This window comes from Bacillus rossius, chromosome 11 (assembly GCF_032445375.1).
Source record: "Bacillus rossius redtenbacheri isolate Brsri chromosome 11, Brsri_v3, whole genome shotgun sequence".
Classification (NCBI taxonomy): domain Eukaryota; kingdom Metazoa; phylum Arthropoda; class Insecta; order Phasmatodea; family Bacillidae; genus Bacillus; species Bacillus rossius.
In genome coordinates, this window is record NC_086338.1 from 33,180,956 (window position 1) to 33,202,367 (window position 21,412).

Consider the following 21,412-nt stretch of genomic DNA (forward strand, 5'->3'; position numbering starts at 1 on the left):
GACTCTGCTCTTCACTAAGAAACACCTGCATTATGGGTAAATAAAATATACTCATGCAAATAATTATAGTTTGGGCACCGTATAGTTAAAGTTAATTCTGAACACCTTATCGAGTATCTGTCTATTCTGAGGTTACGTAAATAATAAATTACTTGAAGTTAAATGTATTTTGTTGAAAAACCAAAACTAAACCCTACAACGTGACAACTTCCTGAACAGAATCGTAGTAGCTACAGCAATTATGTTGGTCTCAACTTCTTTACGAACCAGTAACACATTAAACAAACAGAACTCATAATTGAGGGCATTCAAAATGTATGTTTGAGTACTGCTTCGCAGTCTCGTGTATGACTCTACGTTAAATACAATTAAATATATAAGTTGACTAGAGCAAAACAAATGACTCTAAACTTTATAGCCAACTTGGTTGCACTCGGTTCTAGCTCTGGCAGATAACATCATAAATAAGAGATTCTATTAAAATTCTACATGAACGACTGAGCGTTTCGTAGGACAAAGCAATAATTATCTTTAACAATGGTCTGTAAGGTTAATGAGTGCAGGCAAAACAAGTGTGATTTCAGAATTGTTAGCATGCTCAGTTATGCTGCTACATATATCTTGAATGCCTTAGCTACCAACACTAAAACTACTAAACTAAGTACTACACATGGAACACTTACTTAAATTCTAAGTCACAATACCTTGAGTTGAACATTGTAAGAACATAAAAACCCTTGAAACATACAATGCTGCCGATCAAATAATTCTTGCAATGTGAGATACAGAGGCAGTCAATCTAAACTCCTCCGTAGGGAAACTTCAATATATTCCAAAGCATTTTTGGTCTTCGACAGTTCTCGGGATGCCGATCCTTCGTGTCTTGGTTCGGACGTAGATCAGGCTCGTGCAATCAGGAACATTTGCGACGTATTCTATTCCCAGATGAATAAGAGCACCTCTTCTTATAGCTAGGCGCTAAATAATTGTACTTCCACCAATTTCATACACTTAACACATATTAGTTCAAGAAAATAGCGCCTCTTCATTTAACTTTGCACTTGTAACACAGTTCATGAAATATTATCACTCCAACGTACAATAACTTTTAAATGTTGCATATTTCGTAGAAATATGAGTGCGTACGAACAAATACAGTTTATATCAACTTCCTCCAGCTACTTACTGGGACGAAAGTAAAGTCCATGTTGAGACGTCTTGAAATGGTGCGATATTAAAAAAAATATCCGCACAACTATAACACCACGAGTTCAGCTTGCTATTTAACTCATAGCAGCGAATCATTTCAATCAATTAGCGGTGTAAAACAACCAAAATTACACAAGACTATGAATTTCATGTCTGTCACCTCAGAATAATTCCAAGATTCCCCTTCTAGAACATTTTTAATCGTAACTATGTACAAACAAAATATGTATCTTTCCAACTTATTTCCATAGCACAAGCGAAAATAAAATGTTTTAAATTATATTGCTGTGAACTGTCCATGGATTACAAAAGTTTCTCAGCGCTAATGAAATAATCAAAAGCATAGCATAAAGTCGAAGATTAATAATTGAAAATGTAAAACAAATTAATGAGAATTTCTAATAAGGTTTTACCTTATAGTAATATGTTACATTTGTGTCATAACACTGTGAGCACTTGTAACATACTTTTTTTTAGATGGCATTATGTCATTCTGCTTCTGTTGGCCATAAGGAAACTTAGTTAATTGCTGTAGGCATTTAGACCAGTATTGTCTGATTTGTGTACTTGTCTGTTGAGCTGCAGTCGTAACACAGAGCAGAGGCGTAACGGTGGATCTTGATGCTGCCCACGTAGTGCATTAAGATCCCTGAGTGAGCTCGTACCTAGCAGATACCTGTTTAATTAAGAAGTCGATATGAGCTTAGTGATCATCACTTGAGGATTTGAAATTGCCATCGTTTGTGACGAAGTTAATGGATTTACTGCGGAAAATAACTTCATTGTTACTTAATGGAATCGTTAGCGCGTATGGAAGCTTGCGCTCATCTGCGGATAAACATAAAGGCATGTAGTGTGCTGAAAATGGAAGATGCAAGAAAATGAAGTGGGTCAACAACAAGAAAAATTACACTTGAACTTTGTCACTCAGGAAATTAAAGGTAAGGAATTTTTATTTTTTTATTTTTTACTTATTTTCCTTTGGTGAAGTGCTGCTGTTGAAGACATTTGTAGGAATTTATTTTGTAAGGGTTAGTTAAATATATAAGTAGTGGTTGAGACTCATTCATGCTTGGTTTTTATACTGTTTTATTTTTTGTAACCCCTTTGTGAACACAGAACCAACTGTGTCTCAGTGATACACTGAAGCATCAGAAAGGCTGCAAGTGAGTATGCAAAAACACAAAAAAAAACTCAGAAATGAATTCAATTTATAAACATAGTAAATCTAATTAATATGATGTATATGTTTTCCTCAGTATTTGAGGAACAGTTACAAACATGCAGGAAGCTCAGAAGCGGAGAGGGAGGGTGAAAGGGGAAGGAGGGGAGAAAAAAGGAGGGGAGGAACAAGGAGACCAATCGAGTGGAAGGAAGGGGGAGGGAAAGCAAACGTGCGCGGACAGTATAAGCTGACCGCTGCACATGCAGCTTTAGTTTTGCACATCTGAAGGAAATGGCCTGCAACTGCATGAAACTAAAGTAACGTTATATACCATTAACATTTTTTTTTTTATATAAATGAGTGGCCATGAAAAAACATGAATGTCAAAATTACCAACGAAAGAGACTGTGGCACTACGTCTTTAGCTTTTTCTGTAAAAAAATTTATATATAAATGTAAAATTTTAACTTATCTGTCTCTTCTATACGAACTTCACCAAGTAAAAAAGTGGAAAATGAAGAGCATAAGTATAACTTAAAATGATCAAGTTATTATCTCAGTCAGTAGACAAAGATCAAGAATGTTGCTCTTCTGATCAGGTCTCAATAACTATAATGTTGTTTGTAAAAAAAAAAATAATTATGAAGTTAACTTGTTCAGCTTTGCCATTTTTCGACTTGGTGACTTTTGGCAGTATACCAAGGATATAAGTACTGTGATTAATATCAATTAATAAAAAACATGATTTCTAAGGGGCCTTGGGTACCTCATCTGACAGAACAAAGTTTTACTTAATGCCAAAGTTTAGTAATAGGAAAGGAATAAGTAGTAATGTTAAGTAAATGAATATTAAAGAACAGTACAGACAACAGGCAAACAGCTGTGTGCAGCAAACAAGTACACTAACAAGCAAGAGCCAAATATTTCATTGATACATCTGTCCGCACATTTTTGCAGTTATAACAGTCTTTTTTTTTTAACGTACATACATTGTCACCTCCAGGTGCTGTCCTCAGGATTGGGAATAGATGGTGCCGGTTCGCCAGTTCACTTTAATGGCAGGAGGCCATGCGTGAACTCATGGCAGAACAAAAAAAAAAAAAACTTGAAAAACTCCACGACTGCCTGCGATGCTACGATGAAAACCCAACATCTGAGTCACCAAAGATTTACTACATGCTAAGTGATTCACTGCATGGCCTAACTCGGGCGGTAATTGCGTGGGGCGCATCACTTTGTGACGTGGTGTATGCTGGCACAGTGACAGTGATACAGAGAGTAAAAATAACCTAACACTTTGACCAAACTTACATTGGCACACCTGTTAAGATTTTTGTAATGGCTTGTTCCTTTATTTGTGTTACATACATTATACAAAGCTTTTTTTTTTCTAATTTAATTTTATTACTTATTTATTTTACTAATATTTTATATTTGTTTATAATTCTGGCAGTTGATGTGAGTAGATGTAACTATGCATTGAGTTGAGATACTGTACCAATAGCCTTCTTTGCACTACAGTCCATGTGGTAGTTTTTGCACCATGCAACAGAAAGTAAGATTTGACTTTTAACTTTAATGGATAAAACTCGGCAAAAGTTTTCAGCTAAAATAAACGACAAACCTTCACCACAAGAGGTGTGTGCACATATACTTTTGTCAACAGAAGAAACTCAAGTTTCTTTTTAAATGTTGTCAGAAGACTCAAATCATCATTACTGGACTGCATCTACTTACCTTCTTGTTGTTATGCATAATCAGCAGATATGTTAGTACCAGGTTAGCGAATAACTGATAAAGTTGAGTAGACTTAGGTGTGTTTCAGATTGTATGGTTTAGCTCTACCATGTTTATAGTTAACCTTTGGTGTCCTCATCGAAGCATTTCGTGGCAATGGCACGCACCACAAACAACCTTTTGCCATGGATGGCCAACATTGTGTCCACAAGCCTGCTCTCATCAGTCTGGTGGTGCAAGATAACATTAGATAGCAATTTTTAATTTATGTACAATAATTATCAGTGTTTTTGGTTTAACAGTAACAGATTTTGATTTTAAGTTATTAATATCTTTAGTTTCAGGTAGGTTCATTTGTCACACTTGGCTTGGAGAAAAGTATAACGGGCTCTTAACCTAGAATAAAGTAGCTTGAGTGATGGAAAAAGAAAATGTGTGGTGCATGTATAACAAGCAATTATAAAGTGTTATTAAGTTATAAATAAATTATTAAATTTATAATTTTGTGAATATCGGCCTATAGAGAATGTTTAACAGATCCCATCTACTCTCATTGTTATATTGTTGCTCTTGTAGAAAAATTTAGTTCAGAATATTAACTTCAATTGTTATTTTACAGGAAATTATGATGATTTTCTTTTATGAATAAAAGAATTTGAAGTAAAGTTTTCATGATTTATTCATCCATAATGAAAGTGCACAATGGCGACCATATTTTTTTATGATACAATTCCAAGTTCTTTCTCATCAAGTTAAAGTTCGCTGATCTAAAAACCAATTTAATAATCAATGGTGCCAAAAAACAGAAAGGGAAATGAGGTATGAAATATGACACTGTGGTTGTTGGCAACTCACTGTACATTTGACGTACTCAACCGTCAAAAAATTCCTAATGATGTCTCAAAAGTTTTACAACTCAATATAGCCCAGACTACAGCTGTATAAAAGGTATCTTCAACTACATCAAAATTATTTTTGGTGAGCACACATCTGCAGCATAACCAATTAGTGCATCAGCAAACAATGTATTAACATGGCTGACCCTCGTCCTCTAAGAAGGAGTTCACCTACGTATTTAACCTAACAACCAATCACAAAACTGTTACATGATGCAGCTTTTTCCGTCTCTTTCATAAACCGATAAAGTTAATGGAAGCATAAAAAGGCAATCATTCCCATTTTGTTATTTAGGGTAGGTCGATTCAAAAATGTGCTGCTTCAAATTCCAGTTCAGTTTTCATATTTGTGATTTGAGTCTTTGATTTAGATTCCAATCAGTCAGATTCTATACTCTTTAAATTTAAAATAATGCTTTAATGCTTGTCAAATTATTTCTGATTTTTATACTTATCCAAATTTCAAATTGTGCTATATGGGATAAGTCAACCAAATTCAATTCCATTGAAATCAGTTCAATCAACATATCCAGAATTGGAATCGACCCAGTGCTACTATTTTTATTTTGTTAGTCATACTAAGATGACTCTACTTCGGGCTAGACAAATCAGGTGAGTCCACAGATAAACTGGCAGTATAGGAATTCGTAGTACCAACAAATAAATTACCATTAGCGTACGATTTTCATTTGATACCTAATTCTTTCTTCAATGACTTAATATATTAGTATCCATATTACCTGAAATAATACTTCACTGTCATTGACTGCCAGTGCTATATATATAGCGAAACTTAGTCGGTATATAAATTTATGTGTTAAAGGGCGCCTTGAAACTACTGACTTATAAATCAGACAAACCGAAAAGGATTCATTCGTGCAATTAGTATTTAATCTCGTTTACTCATCACAGTAATTACCATATAGTTGAAACTATTAATTTATATTTCCATTATAATTTAATATTACTGTGAGAGTCATAACTTCCTTTAGTACGCAAGAGTAAAGCCTTTCCTAAATAATAGTATTTACTCAACTGTTTTGTGGGTTTAGTATTGTCTAAAATCACGTCAGCAGTTTACCGACTAAACTAGTGTCTCGGAGAGCATGAGTGATAAACTAGGACTCCTGGATTTTTCCTGGATTTGGGTAGAGACTGGATTCGAACTGAAAAGAGGGTTCAAAACTACGGCGAATTCGTCGTCTCGTTCTTCCGCGACTGTACGTCCTTCTGGCTCTGGAAAGTGGTAAAATCAGAAACGGATGGACCTCACCAACAGTCTGTTCACTGAAGAAACTGCAGTCACATCTATAGACAGCGGGATGTCGTCCCGGCAAAGACTCGTCCTTCAGATGTTCGGGATCGGCATCGCCAAACGCTAGGAACGTCTGGTAGTTTTCCTCTGGAGCTCTTCCGAAGATTTTAAATGTCTTTCTCGTGCATAATCCCCAACAAACGAAACGACCGACGTGGTTGTGTAGTTTACTTGAAGTTCGGAAATTTCCCTAATTCCGTCACTAAAAGTGCAGAAGTTTCTATTCACTCGTCGTTGTCAGCTAAATAACGAACTCCGCGGTTGTCCCGGATCAATTTATAGATAGTATTACGGGTGAAAATAGTGATTCGACCCAAATACATGTCTATTCCCTTCGTAGATCTTTCCTAAAAAGCCTCGAATCATCAAACATTCTAAAACAACAGCCAAATTATTTTGACAACCATTGATGTTAAAACTTTCATGAAACAAAACCAGTAAGGAAAAGAAGAAGATAACAACGCTAAATTTGAAATATCAAAATTTATAAATGCCATAGAAGACATGAATGACTAATCAATACTTCCAAAACTGTTTCCCCTCCTTAAACCATAAAATAAATAAAATGTAGGCTTGACTCGCACGTCTTCCAGAACTATAACTCCCGTACATAATTTGTTACATTAATTATATCAAGTTAGTTATCTATAAACGAATTGAGCGTTTATAATGTCTTTCCATATCCAATGATCTCGTTGACGATAAGATCAAAAATAACCCTTGTGCCTTGTGTAATGTGACAGGGTTGTCGAACACATCACGCTGTGTCACTTGACATTTTCTTGTAGCATCCCTTCAATTTGTGTTGGAAGCAAGCTTTTGGCTGCGTGAGAAACTTAGCGGACATTGCTAAACTGGTGGGTTATCGTCGTCGGGTACTCCCATTCCCTCGTACATGGGTCAGCACAACACACTTGTCGCTCACATGCCAGTTGCTTAATACCGTAAGCAGTGGTTCGCACATGGCAGCTTTTGTGTTGTGGATGGCATGCATGTAATATAATGGATTGCACAGCACTATGGGGGTAACTGTGAAAAACTGTATCGTCTGAAAGGGGCCTTTAATTCTCATTCCTTGCTGGCAAGCAAAGGGTTACAGATTAAATAACTTAACAACAGCTCATCTGGTTAGTTGGAAAATTATTTTACAGTAGGTCATCTAGGTGCGAGTTATCCGGTTTTCAGGTTAACGGTGCCATATTTAACTTCCACAAACCATAAACACAAAATAATTTTTGACTTTTTGACATTACAACATCTAATAAATCGATGAACGCCGGCTGCACGCACGAAAACGGATGACTCATGTCCCGTTACACGCATTGTCTCGTTGCTCTCATTGTACGCTTGCGCCGCATCTATCTCTCTTCCACTCTATTGGAACAACCATCAATTTGACTTTTTCGAGGCACATTAAACTTGAAACACTCCCATTTGTTTCCTACTTTTCCTATCATCGTCCTATCCTTAACTGAATAACACAGAGTGGAAGAAGTTAATTAACAAACATGTATAAAAGTTATAGTTAAAATAATCTCTTCGTTAAAGTAATAAACATATTTGAATTAATGAGTGCAAATAAAAGTAAATTCATCAATTAAATTGTAGATTTCATTTCACTCCTTTGTATCCATACAAAATAGTGATAATTCAATAAAAATTATTCAATTTTATTCATAAAAGTGTGCAATCATTTAATCAATGTTTTGTTATGACGTTGGCACGTTAAACTATCGTCCGTAAACCGACTTTACAGACAACCTTTTTTTTTTTTTTTTTTTTTGTGATCTATTGATGTGACAAGAGCATTTTATGCTATGATTCAAGATGACAAATGCTGTCAAACATAATACTTACATAGTTGGTAAGTGTTAGTATGCATAATGAACTGTGTAACTGCTAGGGAAAATTATAAAAACATCCCTGTAAGCTGCGTGTGCTTGTGTTCCACAGTGATAACTGGTCTCCGTAGTTTCAACGCAGTAGTCGCAACACAGCGGTATTTTTTTTTCTGTTGTAATCTTCAGAAAGTAGTGTCTAATAATAAATACAATCTTGTAGTGTAGTACTCGACATTCAACAAAAATTAAAAATTACAGACCAGCTAGACGTAAAATATGGCTATGTTTCAGTGATATGTGCTGCATCTTTTTCTGTAAATTATGTCCAACACTTAGGTACCGATTTGTAAAACCTTATATAATGTTTGTGTAGATAGTCAGGAAAAAAAATTTTAACATAAGTTTTTTTTTCCCCAAAAATTGCTTTAACTATGATGTTTTTTTGATTATCCTTGGACCGATCGCCAGTCATTACCCCAGATAATTGGGAGTTTACTATATTTTAAAAAGTGAATTAATGATCCTGGTAGTTCTTATATACCATTATGATTACAAAAATTTGCATGTATACTAGCCTGAAACTAGCCCTAACAGAAAAAGGTGAGTGTGATATCTGTATAAGAGATTTAACATATTATTCTTGAACAGCTAATTGGGTTCCTTTGCTGGCAGCGTCTGTTCAAAGTACACTGACGTGTGTTTCAGCGAAACAGCTGCCGAAGCAGTTTTTCTGCCAGCTGTGTGGCAAAGGTTTCAAGCACCCTCATTCCCTGAAGTTGCACCGTAAGTTGCACACCGGGGAGACGAGCTGCCCGGTGTGTCACGTTGTTATGAGCCGTACGTATGAACTTCGCAAGCACATGTGGGTTCGACACAACATTTCGGCGTAGTTGAAACCAATTAACGCGGCTGATATGTCCGTACATTGCTCTTTTATTTCAAACAGGTAAGAACAACACTGAAAATTCTTCTTGAGAGCTGTGTAACTCAGTTTAAGTTTTCTGCGCATGAATTCTTTTATTGTTTTTTTTTTTAATTTTCTCGACATTAGTGATTTTTTTATAATTTTTGTAATTAATAATTTTTATAACTTTCTGATTAAAATAAACACATATTTACCATCTTATTAACTTCATTAACATGGTAGTGTAGTTACACAAAGCCTAGCTTATATTTGACTAACACTTATTTAAATTATTATTGGCACATTAAAAGTCTGGTATATGTTCATTTCACACTATTAATCAAGATTGACTTAAAAGTGTACCATAGTAGTTTGTGTAGTAAACACTTTATTTTATAGTAAAATACTAATTTTGTTTGTTCACTGCTTCAACCTAGTTCATTCTTTGTTTTCAGTGTGATGTCATTGTTCATTGAAGGGTTTTGATGTAGCTTCCGTGATTATCATCAAATCAATTCTTTCAAATACCAAATACTAATAATAGTTTTATTGTGACCATGTTTAATTTTGATACTAGCTCTACTTGTTGATAAAGTAACATTTGTACAACTAGCATTATCTGATAACTCATTTATTTATGCTGTGCTATGTATTACTCAGGATGTGAGAATGACAATGACAAAATAAATAACAGATTAATGTGACTTTTTGAAGTGAAACTTCTTAACATATGTTGGGATTAAGTTGAGCGATGACATCATCGCAGGGTTACGTAAGTGTGGGTAACAAAGTAACGGATATTGCTTGAAGATGCAGGGTTTAATTGGACGGCGGGGGGAAGGTAGCAGAACACTGAATAAAGTAGGAATTAGGACATTTGGAAAACTCTTTTTTGTCACCATGCTTGTTACAATTGTGAACATTCATTATGTACTTTATTAATTAATTTCATCATTCACGTGAGTTATTGAATATTTTCAAGTGAAATATTTTGTAGCCGTAACACAAGAGGTTTTTAGCCGCGTGTTTGTTACAATTGCTAACCTTCATTGTGTACTTAATTGTTTAGTTTTATCATTAAAGTAAATTATTGAATATTTTGAAGTGAAACTGTGCTACAGCCTGTAACACATATGGCAGTAGTAGCACTGCCTGCAGTGCTATCAGTATGCTGAAGTAGAACTACAGTAAAAATAGAGCTGTGTGCCGGAAATTAGGCATTTCGACACCATTTTAAATTAATTTTGGAAATTTTATTTTTCTAATTTTATTCGGTTACAAGGGGGCGATTTACTTTTTGTTAGGCCGGTGTACGCCTCGTGTTTAAACTTTGTGCCAGTAGTCTGAAGCACCTTTCCCAGAGACGTATCTGATATTTTGCAGATCTAATACTTGGCTGGCAACCAGCTTAAAATTTCTCTCGCCTGCAGTCACGTCCCGAGTTTGTAATATTATTTCTCTTCATGACCAAAACTGCATAGAGCAGCTTCTGGGCTGCAAGCTGCTACTTCTCAGAGACCTGCTGAGAGTAGTAAGTCTTGTCACGAATGGGTATCCCATGGACGGTTGTTCCCAGCTTCGTTGCGCCTTTTGTTTCCCCCACCCTTCCCCCTTAGTTCTGAGAAATCCAGGAGCAGTGACCTGACATGAACTTAGCCAAGACGATGGCCTATTTCAAGGACCTTCTCCCTGGTCCTAAAGAGACCTCCGCGACACCTAGCGGCAGAAAAAAGCAACTTCACCCATGGTGGCCAGCGAGCTGAGACTACGCTCGTGACACCTGGCGGCGAGTCAGTTCACCACCTCCGTTCGTTCCCCTTTACGTCGCCAGAGCACAGCGCCGCTACGCCTTATGGCCCTATGCTTCATCCTCGCGACCTGTAGAAGTCGATTGTTTGTTGCTTCCTGTACCTGCCGGTAGAGACCGCAGCAGTCGCTCTTTGGCGCGAACTACTGAAGTCGTGCGTACAACCACTCGGGCACCTTCGGAAATTTTCGGCCTAGAACCGAACCTTCCCCCTCCTTTGACCTAGGGCCTCACCGCCCGATTTAATTAGGAGCTTTGTCCGCCATTGCGGCACTCAGTCCTCTGACCTCGGCTACTGACCACGTCTTCTCGGCGTCCTCTGCGCTATGAGGCTTTTCGCGGGAATTGCTAATTCGTGTGCAGAAGAGATGTAGTCAGTTGCTCTAAGGGATGTGATCCCATTTGTTCAGGCGTCGGTCAGTAGTAGTAATTAGTTCAAGTCATGTCTTTAATTTTAAAGTTTTAGTATTTTTTTTATTTTTTTCTAAATTTGTGGTTTTGTTCGCGCATCCGCGACTTCTCGGTCCGCGGCATCCTGATGTCGGCGCGAGACACCTAGTGAGCTCCGAACTCTACACCCTGTTTGGTGAGTAATCCGGCCTTTTCCCCCACATTCCCGTTTGTTGGCCTTTTGCGCCGACGGTGTATGACTGTCTGGAAGCAGGTCTAATTCGTTTTGAATTTGACTTGGGTTTCAGACAGGGTCGAAGTGCTGGAGAGGCAAATTGCTTCCAGCTCGTGGTCCTGCACCTCCACTGCGGGTCACGTTAGAAGAGATGTTTCCGCGACCCGACGTTATCTTTTGAAGACCCGGGTGGTAATGTAAAATCAACACCCCCCCCCCCCCCCTTTTCTTGCTACGAACTACATTAATCGAATGAATAGCCTACCAGCGAACAGTGCTTTCCTCAAGAACATGTAGAATGAATAAAACTAATTATCGATGTAATCATTGGACGAATCAAATTTTGGTGTGATACTTATAAATTTTTGTTTATGTAATTGTTTGTTGTTAAAGTTGAGTATGTGTTGTTATAATAATATCGGGCCGGCCCATTCTCGAAAAACTTAAATATATTGTTAATATCATTAAATGGGAAACTTACAAATGCCAAATCAAATGGAAAACAGAATTCATTATTTACATTTTTAAATAAAACAGGGAACCTATAGACTAAGCTACTTGTGTAGTGTTAATTTATTGATGATATACCTTCTTCCCTTAAACGATCCAACAGCTCCCAAGTTGCTTGTGTCAGGGAGTTCCAAATTGTCTTGTTCTCCACCTCGTGCCACCTCTGGTCAATAACTTAATTTTTCTTATTATTCTTACCCATTAAGTTTCCAAGGCTCTTTTTAATTAATTTAAAATAATTTAATTTTGAGGCACGAGGGGCATTACAATTGGTAGCAGAGCATGGTTTGGTCTTTAGGCATACCCAAATCGAGTAGGCATACCTAAAAGAAATAAAGAAATATTATAAAAAAATTTTAATTAACTGTTTGTGATAGATATTTTGTATTTTTAATATTGTAAACTGATCGCTGGTACACCCTGTAATTATATTGAGCTTAAAATTTTAAAATTTATATTGAGTTTTAAAGTCCCGTGCGGACTTAGTTAGCGTGCAGCGCGAGACGTCGCACAGCGGCCCACAGCTGTCCCTCCCGCGGCGCGTCCTGAGACGTGACATACACAAGGTCACAGACACCCCTCCCCCCTTTCTCCTCGCCCGATGGCCGAGGGCCACGGCGTCTGTTGACAGCTGTAATCTTGCCACGCGTGCGTGATAGCACGCAGCCTTCTACTCCCCCCTCTTCACCCCGTCCTTCACCTGGGAGGACATTTCCCTTTCCGTCAGCGGGAATGCAAAATATTATAAGTACGCGACCCACTGATTATGCAGAGTCAGGGCGCAACCAAATAGTTTAAGTGTCAATTTAAGTTTAAGTTAAGAGTGTTTGGTGCATTGCATGTCAACCTAGAGTAAAAGTTTTTAAAATAAGTTAAACATAATCACTCCGGAGTATCTCCTTAAGGACGAGATAATTTATGAGCTCACACTCCGGGGACAACCTACCTCAGGAGATGTCCAAGAGCTCAGGAAACGACTCAGAGCCGTTTGCCAGAAACAAGTACAGCCAGTTGCCTGGAATGTACATTTGGACCCGCTAGAGGAGTTCAATATTGTCTGTGGTAAATTCCAAGACATAAGCGCTTATGCTAATGATGTGCACAACGAAACAAACAAAACGAACATATTAAGAATCATCACACGACTTAACCACGTTGCCACTAGATTCCACAACCTGTCCATTTTATCAGGAGGTAAATTGAATGGTGTCTACACCAAAGAAATTGACAAATGCCGATAACAAATACCTGACCTCACACATAAGTTGAGTGCATAACTCATCACCATACAGGACCCACTCTTCGAGAGCATTACTGACGTAATTCCCATCCCTCAGGAACAAATGCCTGGTACAAGTACACAGCCTGAAGCAACATCGACAGAAATACCGGGACTACAGACAAAGGTCACTCTGGTATCTCCATTACCAGTATCGCCCCCGCCTCCGCCTTCATCGCCGCCACCTGTTTCCTTTACATCAATCTCGTTTCCTGCAATCACTACGATTGGCCACCCATCCACCCACATATGGTTTCCCTCCGCCTCTATCGCGAGGCCGGTACCCCAGCCAGTCACCAAGGTCACCTACACTCGGCCTATTCCAGAAGTCATTGCGCACCCCTCTCACCTCACCCAACCAATGTACCTCCCACCAAACATGGCGGGAATGTTTAACCCATACCTCCAGTTCCAGTCAGCATTCTCATCCTTCCAGACCACCCCAGAACTCCACACTCCATCTGCGGCCGTTGGCACGCAAATCTCACCCCTACCTCAGGTAAGTGCGTGTAGCACCGCGACTTCTCTTGCACAGTCCACCGCCATGACAGCCATTCCCCAACCAGACCCACAAATTCCCCAAGTCAGCCCTTCAACCTCGTACCTCCCTCTGGCACCTGCAGCACCCCTCCCTCCACACAACCCTAATCCTGCACCAAATCACCCCCCACCACCACCGGGCCAAGGTCAAACAACCCACTTCTACAATAAAATCGCCCACCCAGCAGAAAGGCTACTCACCAATCTCCCGGAAACTAATGGATTGGATCCTAAAAAACTGATTGAGTTTTTGCGACAGTTACTGAAACTACACCAAAAATGCAACCTACCAGACAAAGAACTGTTTGAGATAGTTTTTCCCCTTACTCACCCACCTCTCAGCGAACGAACCTCATTGGCAATAGAAAATAACCTAACCTTTGATCAGTACCATGCTGAAATATTAGATTTTTTTATTCCAGCGCGCATGCTCACAAACCTGCGACTAGATTGGTACAACAGACTTCAACAGAAAGACAAACCACTAAGCAAATACATTGCTGACATTAAGGAAGCCACTCGAGTCCTTCGATTAGGCACCTCAGAGTGCGAAATCGTTTCCAATATCCTAGATGGAATTAGCCCTGCAGAGCGATCGCGAGCAGTTTTTCAGAGCAGACCACATACATTTGCGGAGCTGGACCGTTTGTGTATACATGCCACTAATGTAGAATTCGCCGACTACCAAAGGAATCGTTACCCGAGTTCCCTTGATCGACACCCCATTCTGTCAGTATCACAACCTCAACAGAGAAAAGAAAACATGAACACAATTCACAAAACAAAACAAAATGATTACAGTCACCATCAGAGTGGATATAATCAGAACCAGCAACAGATGCCATTTTGTAAATTTTGTAAAAGAACCGGGCATGTGATTGAACAATGCCGCACTAAGTACAGACAGAAAACTTATTACAACAACAATCCCAACAACAACAACAACAACAACAACCAAAAAAACGAGTAACAAGGTGGCCAGAAAGCAATCCTTCTGTGCCACCCAAACAAAAATCATCCTCAGATAATTTCTGCAATACAGTCACTACTCCACATGCACCTAGTAGATACAATAACAGATTTAATTACCACCCAAAGATTAGTCACGACATACAAAAACAAAAATACACAAAAAATTCAAATAGGTCACAAAAATCAAACAAGTCTCGTAGAAGGAAAAAACGAAAAATGTACACAAACTCAAATAAGGTAAAAAATTCTACCGACCCTAGGACACATTGCGAAAATTGCATAAATCCTAACAATTCAGGCAAGAGGACATGTCATAATATCTTCGCAGGTATACCAACAGTATTACCTTATGCGAGCACTTTAATTGGTAAACACAAAATTCCAGGACTGATTGATACAGGCTCAGTCCGAAGTTTTATTTCAGCAAATCTTTTTCATGTTTTACAAAAGGAGAAATTGGTTCAGGAAACTAAACCAGTAAAAATACAATGTTTCACCGCATCAGAACAACCACTAAAGGTTAACCAAGTAGTCGTCATTAAAGTTATAATTGATTTATTTACCTGGATGTTTCCATTTTTAGTTTCACAGGATTTAGCTACTGATCTAATTTTTGGATCGGATTTCATTTCTAAAACAGGCTGAGTAATTGATCAGCAAGCAAGAAATTTCATGTTCAAATTTAATAAATCTGTTGTTATCCCATTTGTTTCACCTCAAATCCAGCATCAGAGTAATGTAAATGCAACACATACCGAAGCTGAGGATGAATGTGAGTTATCCCTGACACACCTCCACAAATCGCAAAGAAAAGCAGTGGAAAATCTATGCCATAACTTCCCAGATGTCTTGACAAAGAAACTAGGTCGCACTCACTTAGTGCAATATGATATAAAACTTTTGGATAAATCCCCAGTCAGATGTCACCCATATCAATTATTGGGTCCCAAAATGGAAATCATGCGCGAACACATACAAGACCTATTGGACAAGGATGTAATTGAACCATCGACTTCCAGTTTTTCCTCTCCAGCATTTTTGGTCCCCAAAGGTCAAGGTCACCGCTTAGTTGTGGATTTTCGAAAAATTAACAAACAAATAGACATAGAAATGGTACCATTACCTGATTTGAATTCAGCTTGCCATTGGTTTAGCAAAGCCAAATATTTCAGCGTTTTGGATCTTAATTCGGCTTACCATCAAATACCATTAACACCAAAATCAAAACACATCACCGGCTTTTGCGTGCCCTGGAATTTGTATCAATATAAAGTAGTTCCATTTGGACTAGCCACAGGCGCACAGGTACTGACTCGCCTCTTAGACCAAGTTTTTGGCGATTTAAAATTTAAATTTGTATTTAATTACCTGGATGACGTTGTGTATTCCGAATCTTTTGAAGACCACCTAGCTCATTTGTCTGAAGTTCTCACACGGCTGCGTAAAGCAGGACTGACAGTAAACACAAAGAAGGTTAAATTCGCAGTTTCTGAAATTTCTTTCCTAGGACACATAATTTCCAGTAGAGGAGTAACAATTGACCCAAGCCGCACTCAAGCCATCGCAGATTTCCAACCTCCAAAAGATCCAAAAGGAATTTCTAAATTTATTGGAATGGCTAATTTCTATGCCAAATTCATCCCAAATTTTGCAGAACATGCAGCCCCTTTAAATGCTCTTCGGAAGAAAAACACATCGTTCAATTGGGGTCCTGAACAAGACAAAGCTTTTAGTTATTTGAAACAAGCTATAGCCAGCCCACCTGTTCTTCGAATGGCGGATTTCACTAAACCATTCATACTACAGACAGATGCATCGAGTGTCGCCATGGGCGCAGTACTATCACAAGAGTTTGATGGCCCCAGGCAACCAATAGCTTTCGCCTCTCGCACCCTAACTCATCAAGAGAAAAAATCGTCCTCAGTTTATGAACTCGAGTGCCTAGCAGTTGTATTCGGAATCGACAAGTTTCGGCAATACCTTGAACACAGAGAATTTTTATTAGAGACCGACAATCAGGCTCTTGCTTGGCTTTTGGCTCACCCCAAGCAACTAGGAAAACTAAGCAGGTGGATAGCAAAAATTTCCTCACTTAAATTCACTATTCAACATATCAGAGGTACGCAGAATATTGTTGCAGATGCTCTTTTTCGAATGTTCGAGAATCCCTCCAAACCTAATCTTCAGGAGGAACCACCAGTTTCATGTAATACTCTACTCACGGATTTCCCTTTAGCGTTTTCAGACTTACAGTGTCACCAAAATTTAGATCCTTACATTTCAGATATTATTCAGCAAATAAAATCAGGTACACCGCCAAAATTCTGCAAGATTTCAAAAGGTCTCCTGTATCGACGAACAGCACAATGCAAAACTTACAGAATAGCTCTTCCTCAGAATTTAAGAAACATGGTTTTTAAATATTACCACAGCTCACCCATTGGAGCACACCTAGGCACATACAAAACAATTGACGGCATGCACCGCCATTTTATTTGGGATGGAATGCATAAAGACATTGCTGAGAAAGTAAAATTATGTAAATTATGCACCTTGAGTAAACCAGCACAGAAAACACAGTTTGGATTTTTAACATCAGATGTGGCCGAAAGGCCTATGCAAAAATTATTTATAGATTTTGTTGGCCCCTTCCCCCGTTCTAAAACTGGACACACCATGCTTCTCGTAGCTATTGATGCATTTTCTAAATTTGTATGGCTCGTTCCCCTCCGGCGAGCCACCGCAGAAACCACAATACAAGCATTGCAAAATAACATTTTTAAAATATCAGGCTTACCTTCAATAATTGTGTCAGATAACGCATCACTATTTACATCCAGACTTTTCAAGAATATGTGCTTTTCCCATGGTATTCAACATGTAACCACTTCTCCCTATTATCCACAGCCTTCACATGTGGAGCGTTTCAATAGGAACCTCCGATCCGCTTTAATAGCATATCATGCGAACTCGCAGGATAAATAGGATACTAATTTGGTCTGGTTACAAATGGCTTTCAACTATGCCCGACATGAGGGACACAAAACCACACCATTTGAAATCATGTTCATGTATAAACCCAATAATCCACCTTCTAATCTCTGGTCACTACAAGAGCTTCTCCCAGATAATCCTCGCAACATAAAAGAGGTCTGGAGAAGAGCTCAGCATAACCTGAACTTAGTCCATGCGGCAAGCAGGCAGAGATACAATAAGAAACGTTCGCCTAATCCATATAGGGTAGGTGATATGGTGTTGTGCAGATCACACCCACTAAGTAAGGCGATCAACAAGCGATCAGCCAAACTTGCTTATCGCTGGAATGGCCCGTGGCAAATCCAGCGCTTTCTAACCCCAGTAATGGTCTCACTAGCCGACCCAAGTTCTGGTGCGTACATAACGCGCGCGCACATTTCACATCTAAAGAAGGTGCACCCCAACTTAAATTAGGTGCAGCTCTCTACTCCTATTCGAGGAGTCTTAAACAAAGCTTCGGCATGCCATCTGCAACACGCAGTGTTGACAGATATAAAAATCCTAGGTTCTATTTATAAGTAATAAATAAATCCATGGTACTAGTTCGTAAGAGTGTTTACATTTCAGATGTTTAGTATTAAGAATGTTGTAGGATAAGATATTATTTATAAGTGGCGCCACTTAGTCTGTAAAATACACTTAGTACATAAGAGCACTTAATACATAAGAACATTTAGCCCATAAGATCCACTTAGCATGTAAAATCCAACTTAACATATAAGAGAGATGTAAATTAGTACATAAGATAAATATGTAACTTAGATCGTAAGAGAATGATGATACCTAGTTCTAAAGTTATGTGTAAACAATCAATGATCATGTCACTTAGTTTTTAAAGTTGTTTTGTATGGTCATGTTACCTAGTAAGTTCATCAGGTATTGTAAGTAGTTTAACTAAGTCGATTCTGGTACAGGGTAAGTATGCCAGATTTCAATCATTTCATCTTCAGTGTTGGTTGCTTACCCTGGCTCCACCTTTCAGTGGGGGAGTATGTGCCGGAAATTAGGCATTTCGACACCCTTTTAAATTTTTACTATAATTTTAAATTAATTTTGGAAATTTTATTTTTCTAATTTTATTTGGTTACAAGGGGGCGATTTACTTTTTGTTAGGCCGGTGTACGCCTCGTGTTTAAACTTTGTGCGAGAGGTCTGAAGCACCTTTCCCAGAGATGTATATGATATTTTGCAGATCTAATACTTGGCTGGCAACCAGCTTAAAATTTCTCTCGCCTGCAGTCACGTCCCGAGTTTGTAATATTATTTCTCTTCATGACCAAAACTGCATAGAGCAGCTTCTGGGCTGCAAGTTACTACTTCTCAGAGACCTGCTGAGAGTAGTAAGTCTTGTCACGAATGGGTATCCCATGGACGGTTGTTCCCAGCTTCGTTGCGCCTTTTGTTTCCCCCACCCTTCCCCCTTAGTTCTGAGAAATCCAGGAGCAGTGACCTGACATGAACTTAGCCAAGACGATGGCCTATTTCAAGGACCTTCTCCCTGGTCCTAAAGAGACCTCCGCGACACCTAGCGGCAGAAAAAAGCAACTTCACCCATGGTGGCCAGCGAGCTGAGACTACGCTCGTGACACCTGGCGGCGAGTCAGTTCACCACCTCCGTTCGTTCCCCTTTACGTCGCCAGAGCACAGCGCCGCTACGCCTTATGGCCCTATGCTTCATCCTCGCGACCTGTAGAAGTCGATTGTTTGTTGCTTCCTGTACCTGCCGGTAGAGACCGCAGCAGTCGCTCTTTGGCGCGAACTACTGAAGTCGTGCGTACAACCACTCGGGCACCTTCGGAAATTTTCGGCCTAGAACCGAACCTTCCCCCTCCTTTGACCTAGGGCCTCACCGCCCGATTTAATTAGGAGCTTTGTCCGCCATTGCGGCACTCAGTCCTCTGACCTCGGCTACTGACCACGTCTTCTCGGCGTCCTCTGCGCTATGAGGCTTTTCGCGGGAATTGCTAATTCGTGTGCAGAAGAGATGTAGTCAGTTGCTCTAAGGGATGTGATCCCATTTGTTCAGGCGTCGGTCAGTAGTAGTAATTAGTTCAAGTCATGTCTCTAATTTTAAAGTTTTAATATTTTTTTTTATTTTTTTTCTAAATTTGTGGTTTTGTTCGCGCATCCGCGACTTCTCGGTCCGCGGCATCCTGATGTCGGCGCGAGACACCTAGTGAGCTCCGAACTCTACACCCTGTTTGGTGAGTAATCCGGCCTTTTCCCCCACATTCCCGTTTGTTGGCCTTTTGCGCCGACGGTGTATGACTGTCTGGAAGCAGGTCTAATTCGTTTTGAATTTGACTTGGGTTTCAGACAGAGTCGAAGTGCTGGAGAGGCAAATTGCTTCCAGCTCGTGGTCCTGCACCTCCACTGCGGGTCACACGTTAGAAGAGATGTTTCCGCGACCCGACGTTATCTTTTGAAGACCCGGGTGGTAATGTAAAATCAACACCCCCCCCCCCCCCCCCCTTTTCTTGCTACGAACTACATTAATCGAATGAATAGCCTACCAGCGAACAGTGCTTTCCTCAAGAACATGTAGAATGAATAAAACTAATTATCGATGTAATCATTGGACGAATCAAATTTTGGTGTGATACTTATAAATTTTTGTTTATGTAATTGTTTGTTGTTAAAGTTGAGTATGTGTTGTTATAATAATATCGGGCCGGCCCATTCTCAAAAAACTTAAATATATTGTTAATATCATTAAATGGGAAACTTACAAATGCCAAATCAAATGGAAAACAGAATTCATTATTTACATTTTTAAATAAAACAGGGAACCTATAGACTAAGCTACTTGTGTAGTGTTAATTTATTGATGATATACCTTCTTCCCTTAAACGATCCAACAGCTCCCAAGTTGCTTGTGTCAGGGAGTTCCAAATTGTCTTGTTCTGCACCTCGTGCCACCTCTGGTCAATAACTTTATTTTTCTTATTATTCTTACCCATTAAGTTTCCAAGGCTCTTTTTAATTAATTTAAAATAATTTAATTTTGAGGCACGAGGGGCGTTACAGCTGTTTAAGTTTAAACCGACTTCATGCGACTAAAGCTATGAGATATAGTTAGTGAGGCAAATGCGTAATTTGTTGCAAATTGGATTTGCACAGATCACTGATCATTTTGCATTTTGCAGAAATTTCATTTGAACACAAATTCAACATACTAGTTACCCGGTTTACGCAGTAGTTGGCCACTTAAATAGAAATAGCTATCAGTTTCTTTTGTTTCTGTCTGTATTTGAAATAATGCATTCAAAAATATTCAAAACAGATGCCAGTGAGTATATTTATATGTTAGCTGTTAAAATCATATTTACTATAATTTTTCTTTTTTCAGAAGTATTTTGATTCTGTGGTGTGCTAAACCCTTAAATTTGATTAAAATAAATAATAATAAAACATATGTTTATGTCTACAAGGAAAAAATCTCCCTTTCGGCACAGCCTACAGACGTAGATAGATTTCGAAGTACCTACTTATTCTGGAATTGTTCTGTTAGCTTCTATATACTTCTGGAACATTTTAAAAACTGAATGTACATTTTTTCATATTCCATGCAATGAA

General features: G+C 38.8%; 1 protein-coding gene across 11 annotated transcripts in view; it reads left to right on the top strand.

Annotated features, from left to right (window-relative positions):
* LOC134536789 (protein tramtrack, beta isoform-like) overlaps nucleotides 1-21,412 on the top strand; it is an 84,918-nt gene that overhangs the window by 40,168 nt on the left and 23,338 nt on the right. For 2 of the 11 annotated variants that reach the window (XR_010075879.1, XR_010075878.1), the window contains exon 6: nucleotides 8,869-9,109. The exons of 7 other annotated variants lie outside the window; for them this stretch is intronic. Coding sequence is in view for 2 of the 4 variants with exons in the window: in XM_063376710.1 (XP_063232780.1) it covers nucleotides 8,869-9,000 (132 nt within the window). In the remaining 2 variants the exon portion in view is untranslated. The remainder of the gene's footprint in view (nucleotides 1-8,868; nucleotides 9,110-21,412) is intronic. 2 more of the 11 variants (XM_063376710.1, XM_063376711.1) reach the window with 1 other exon arrangement.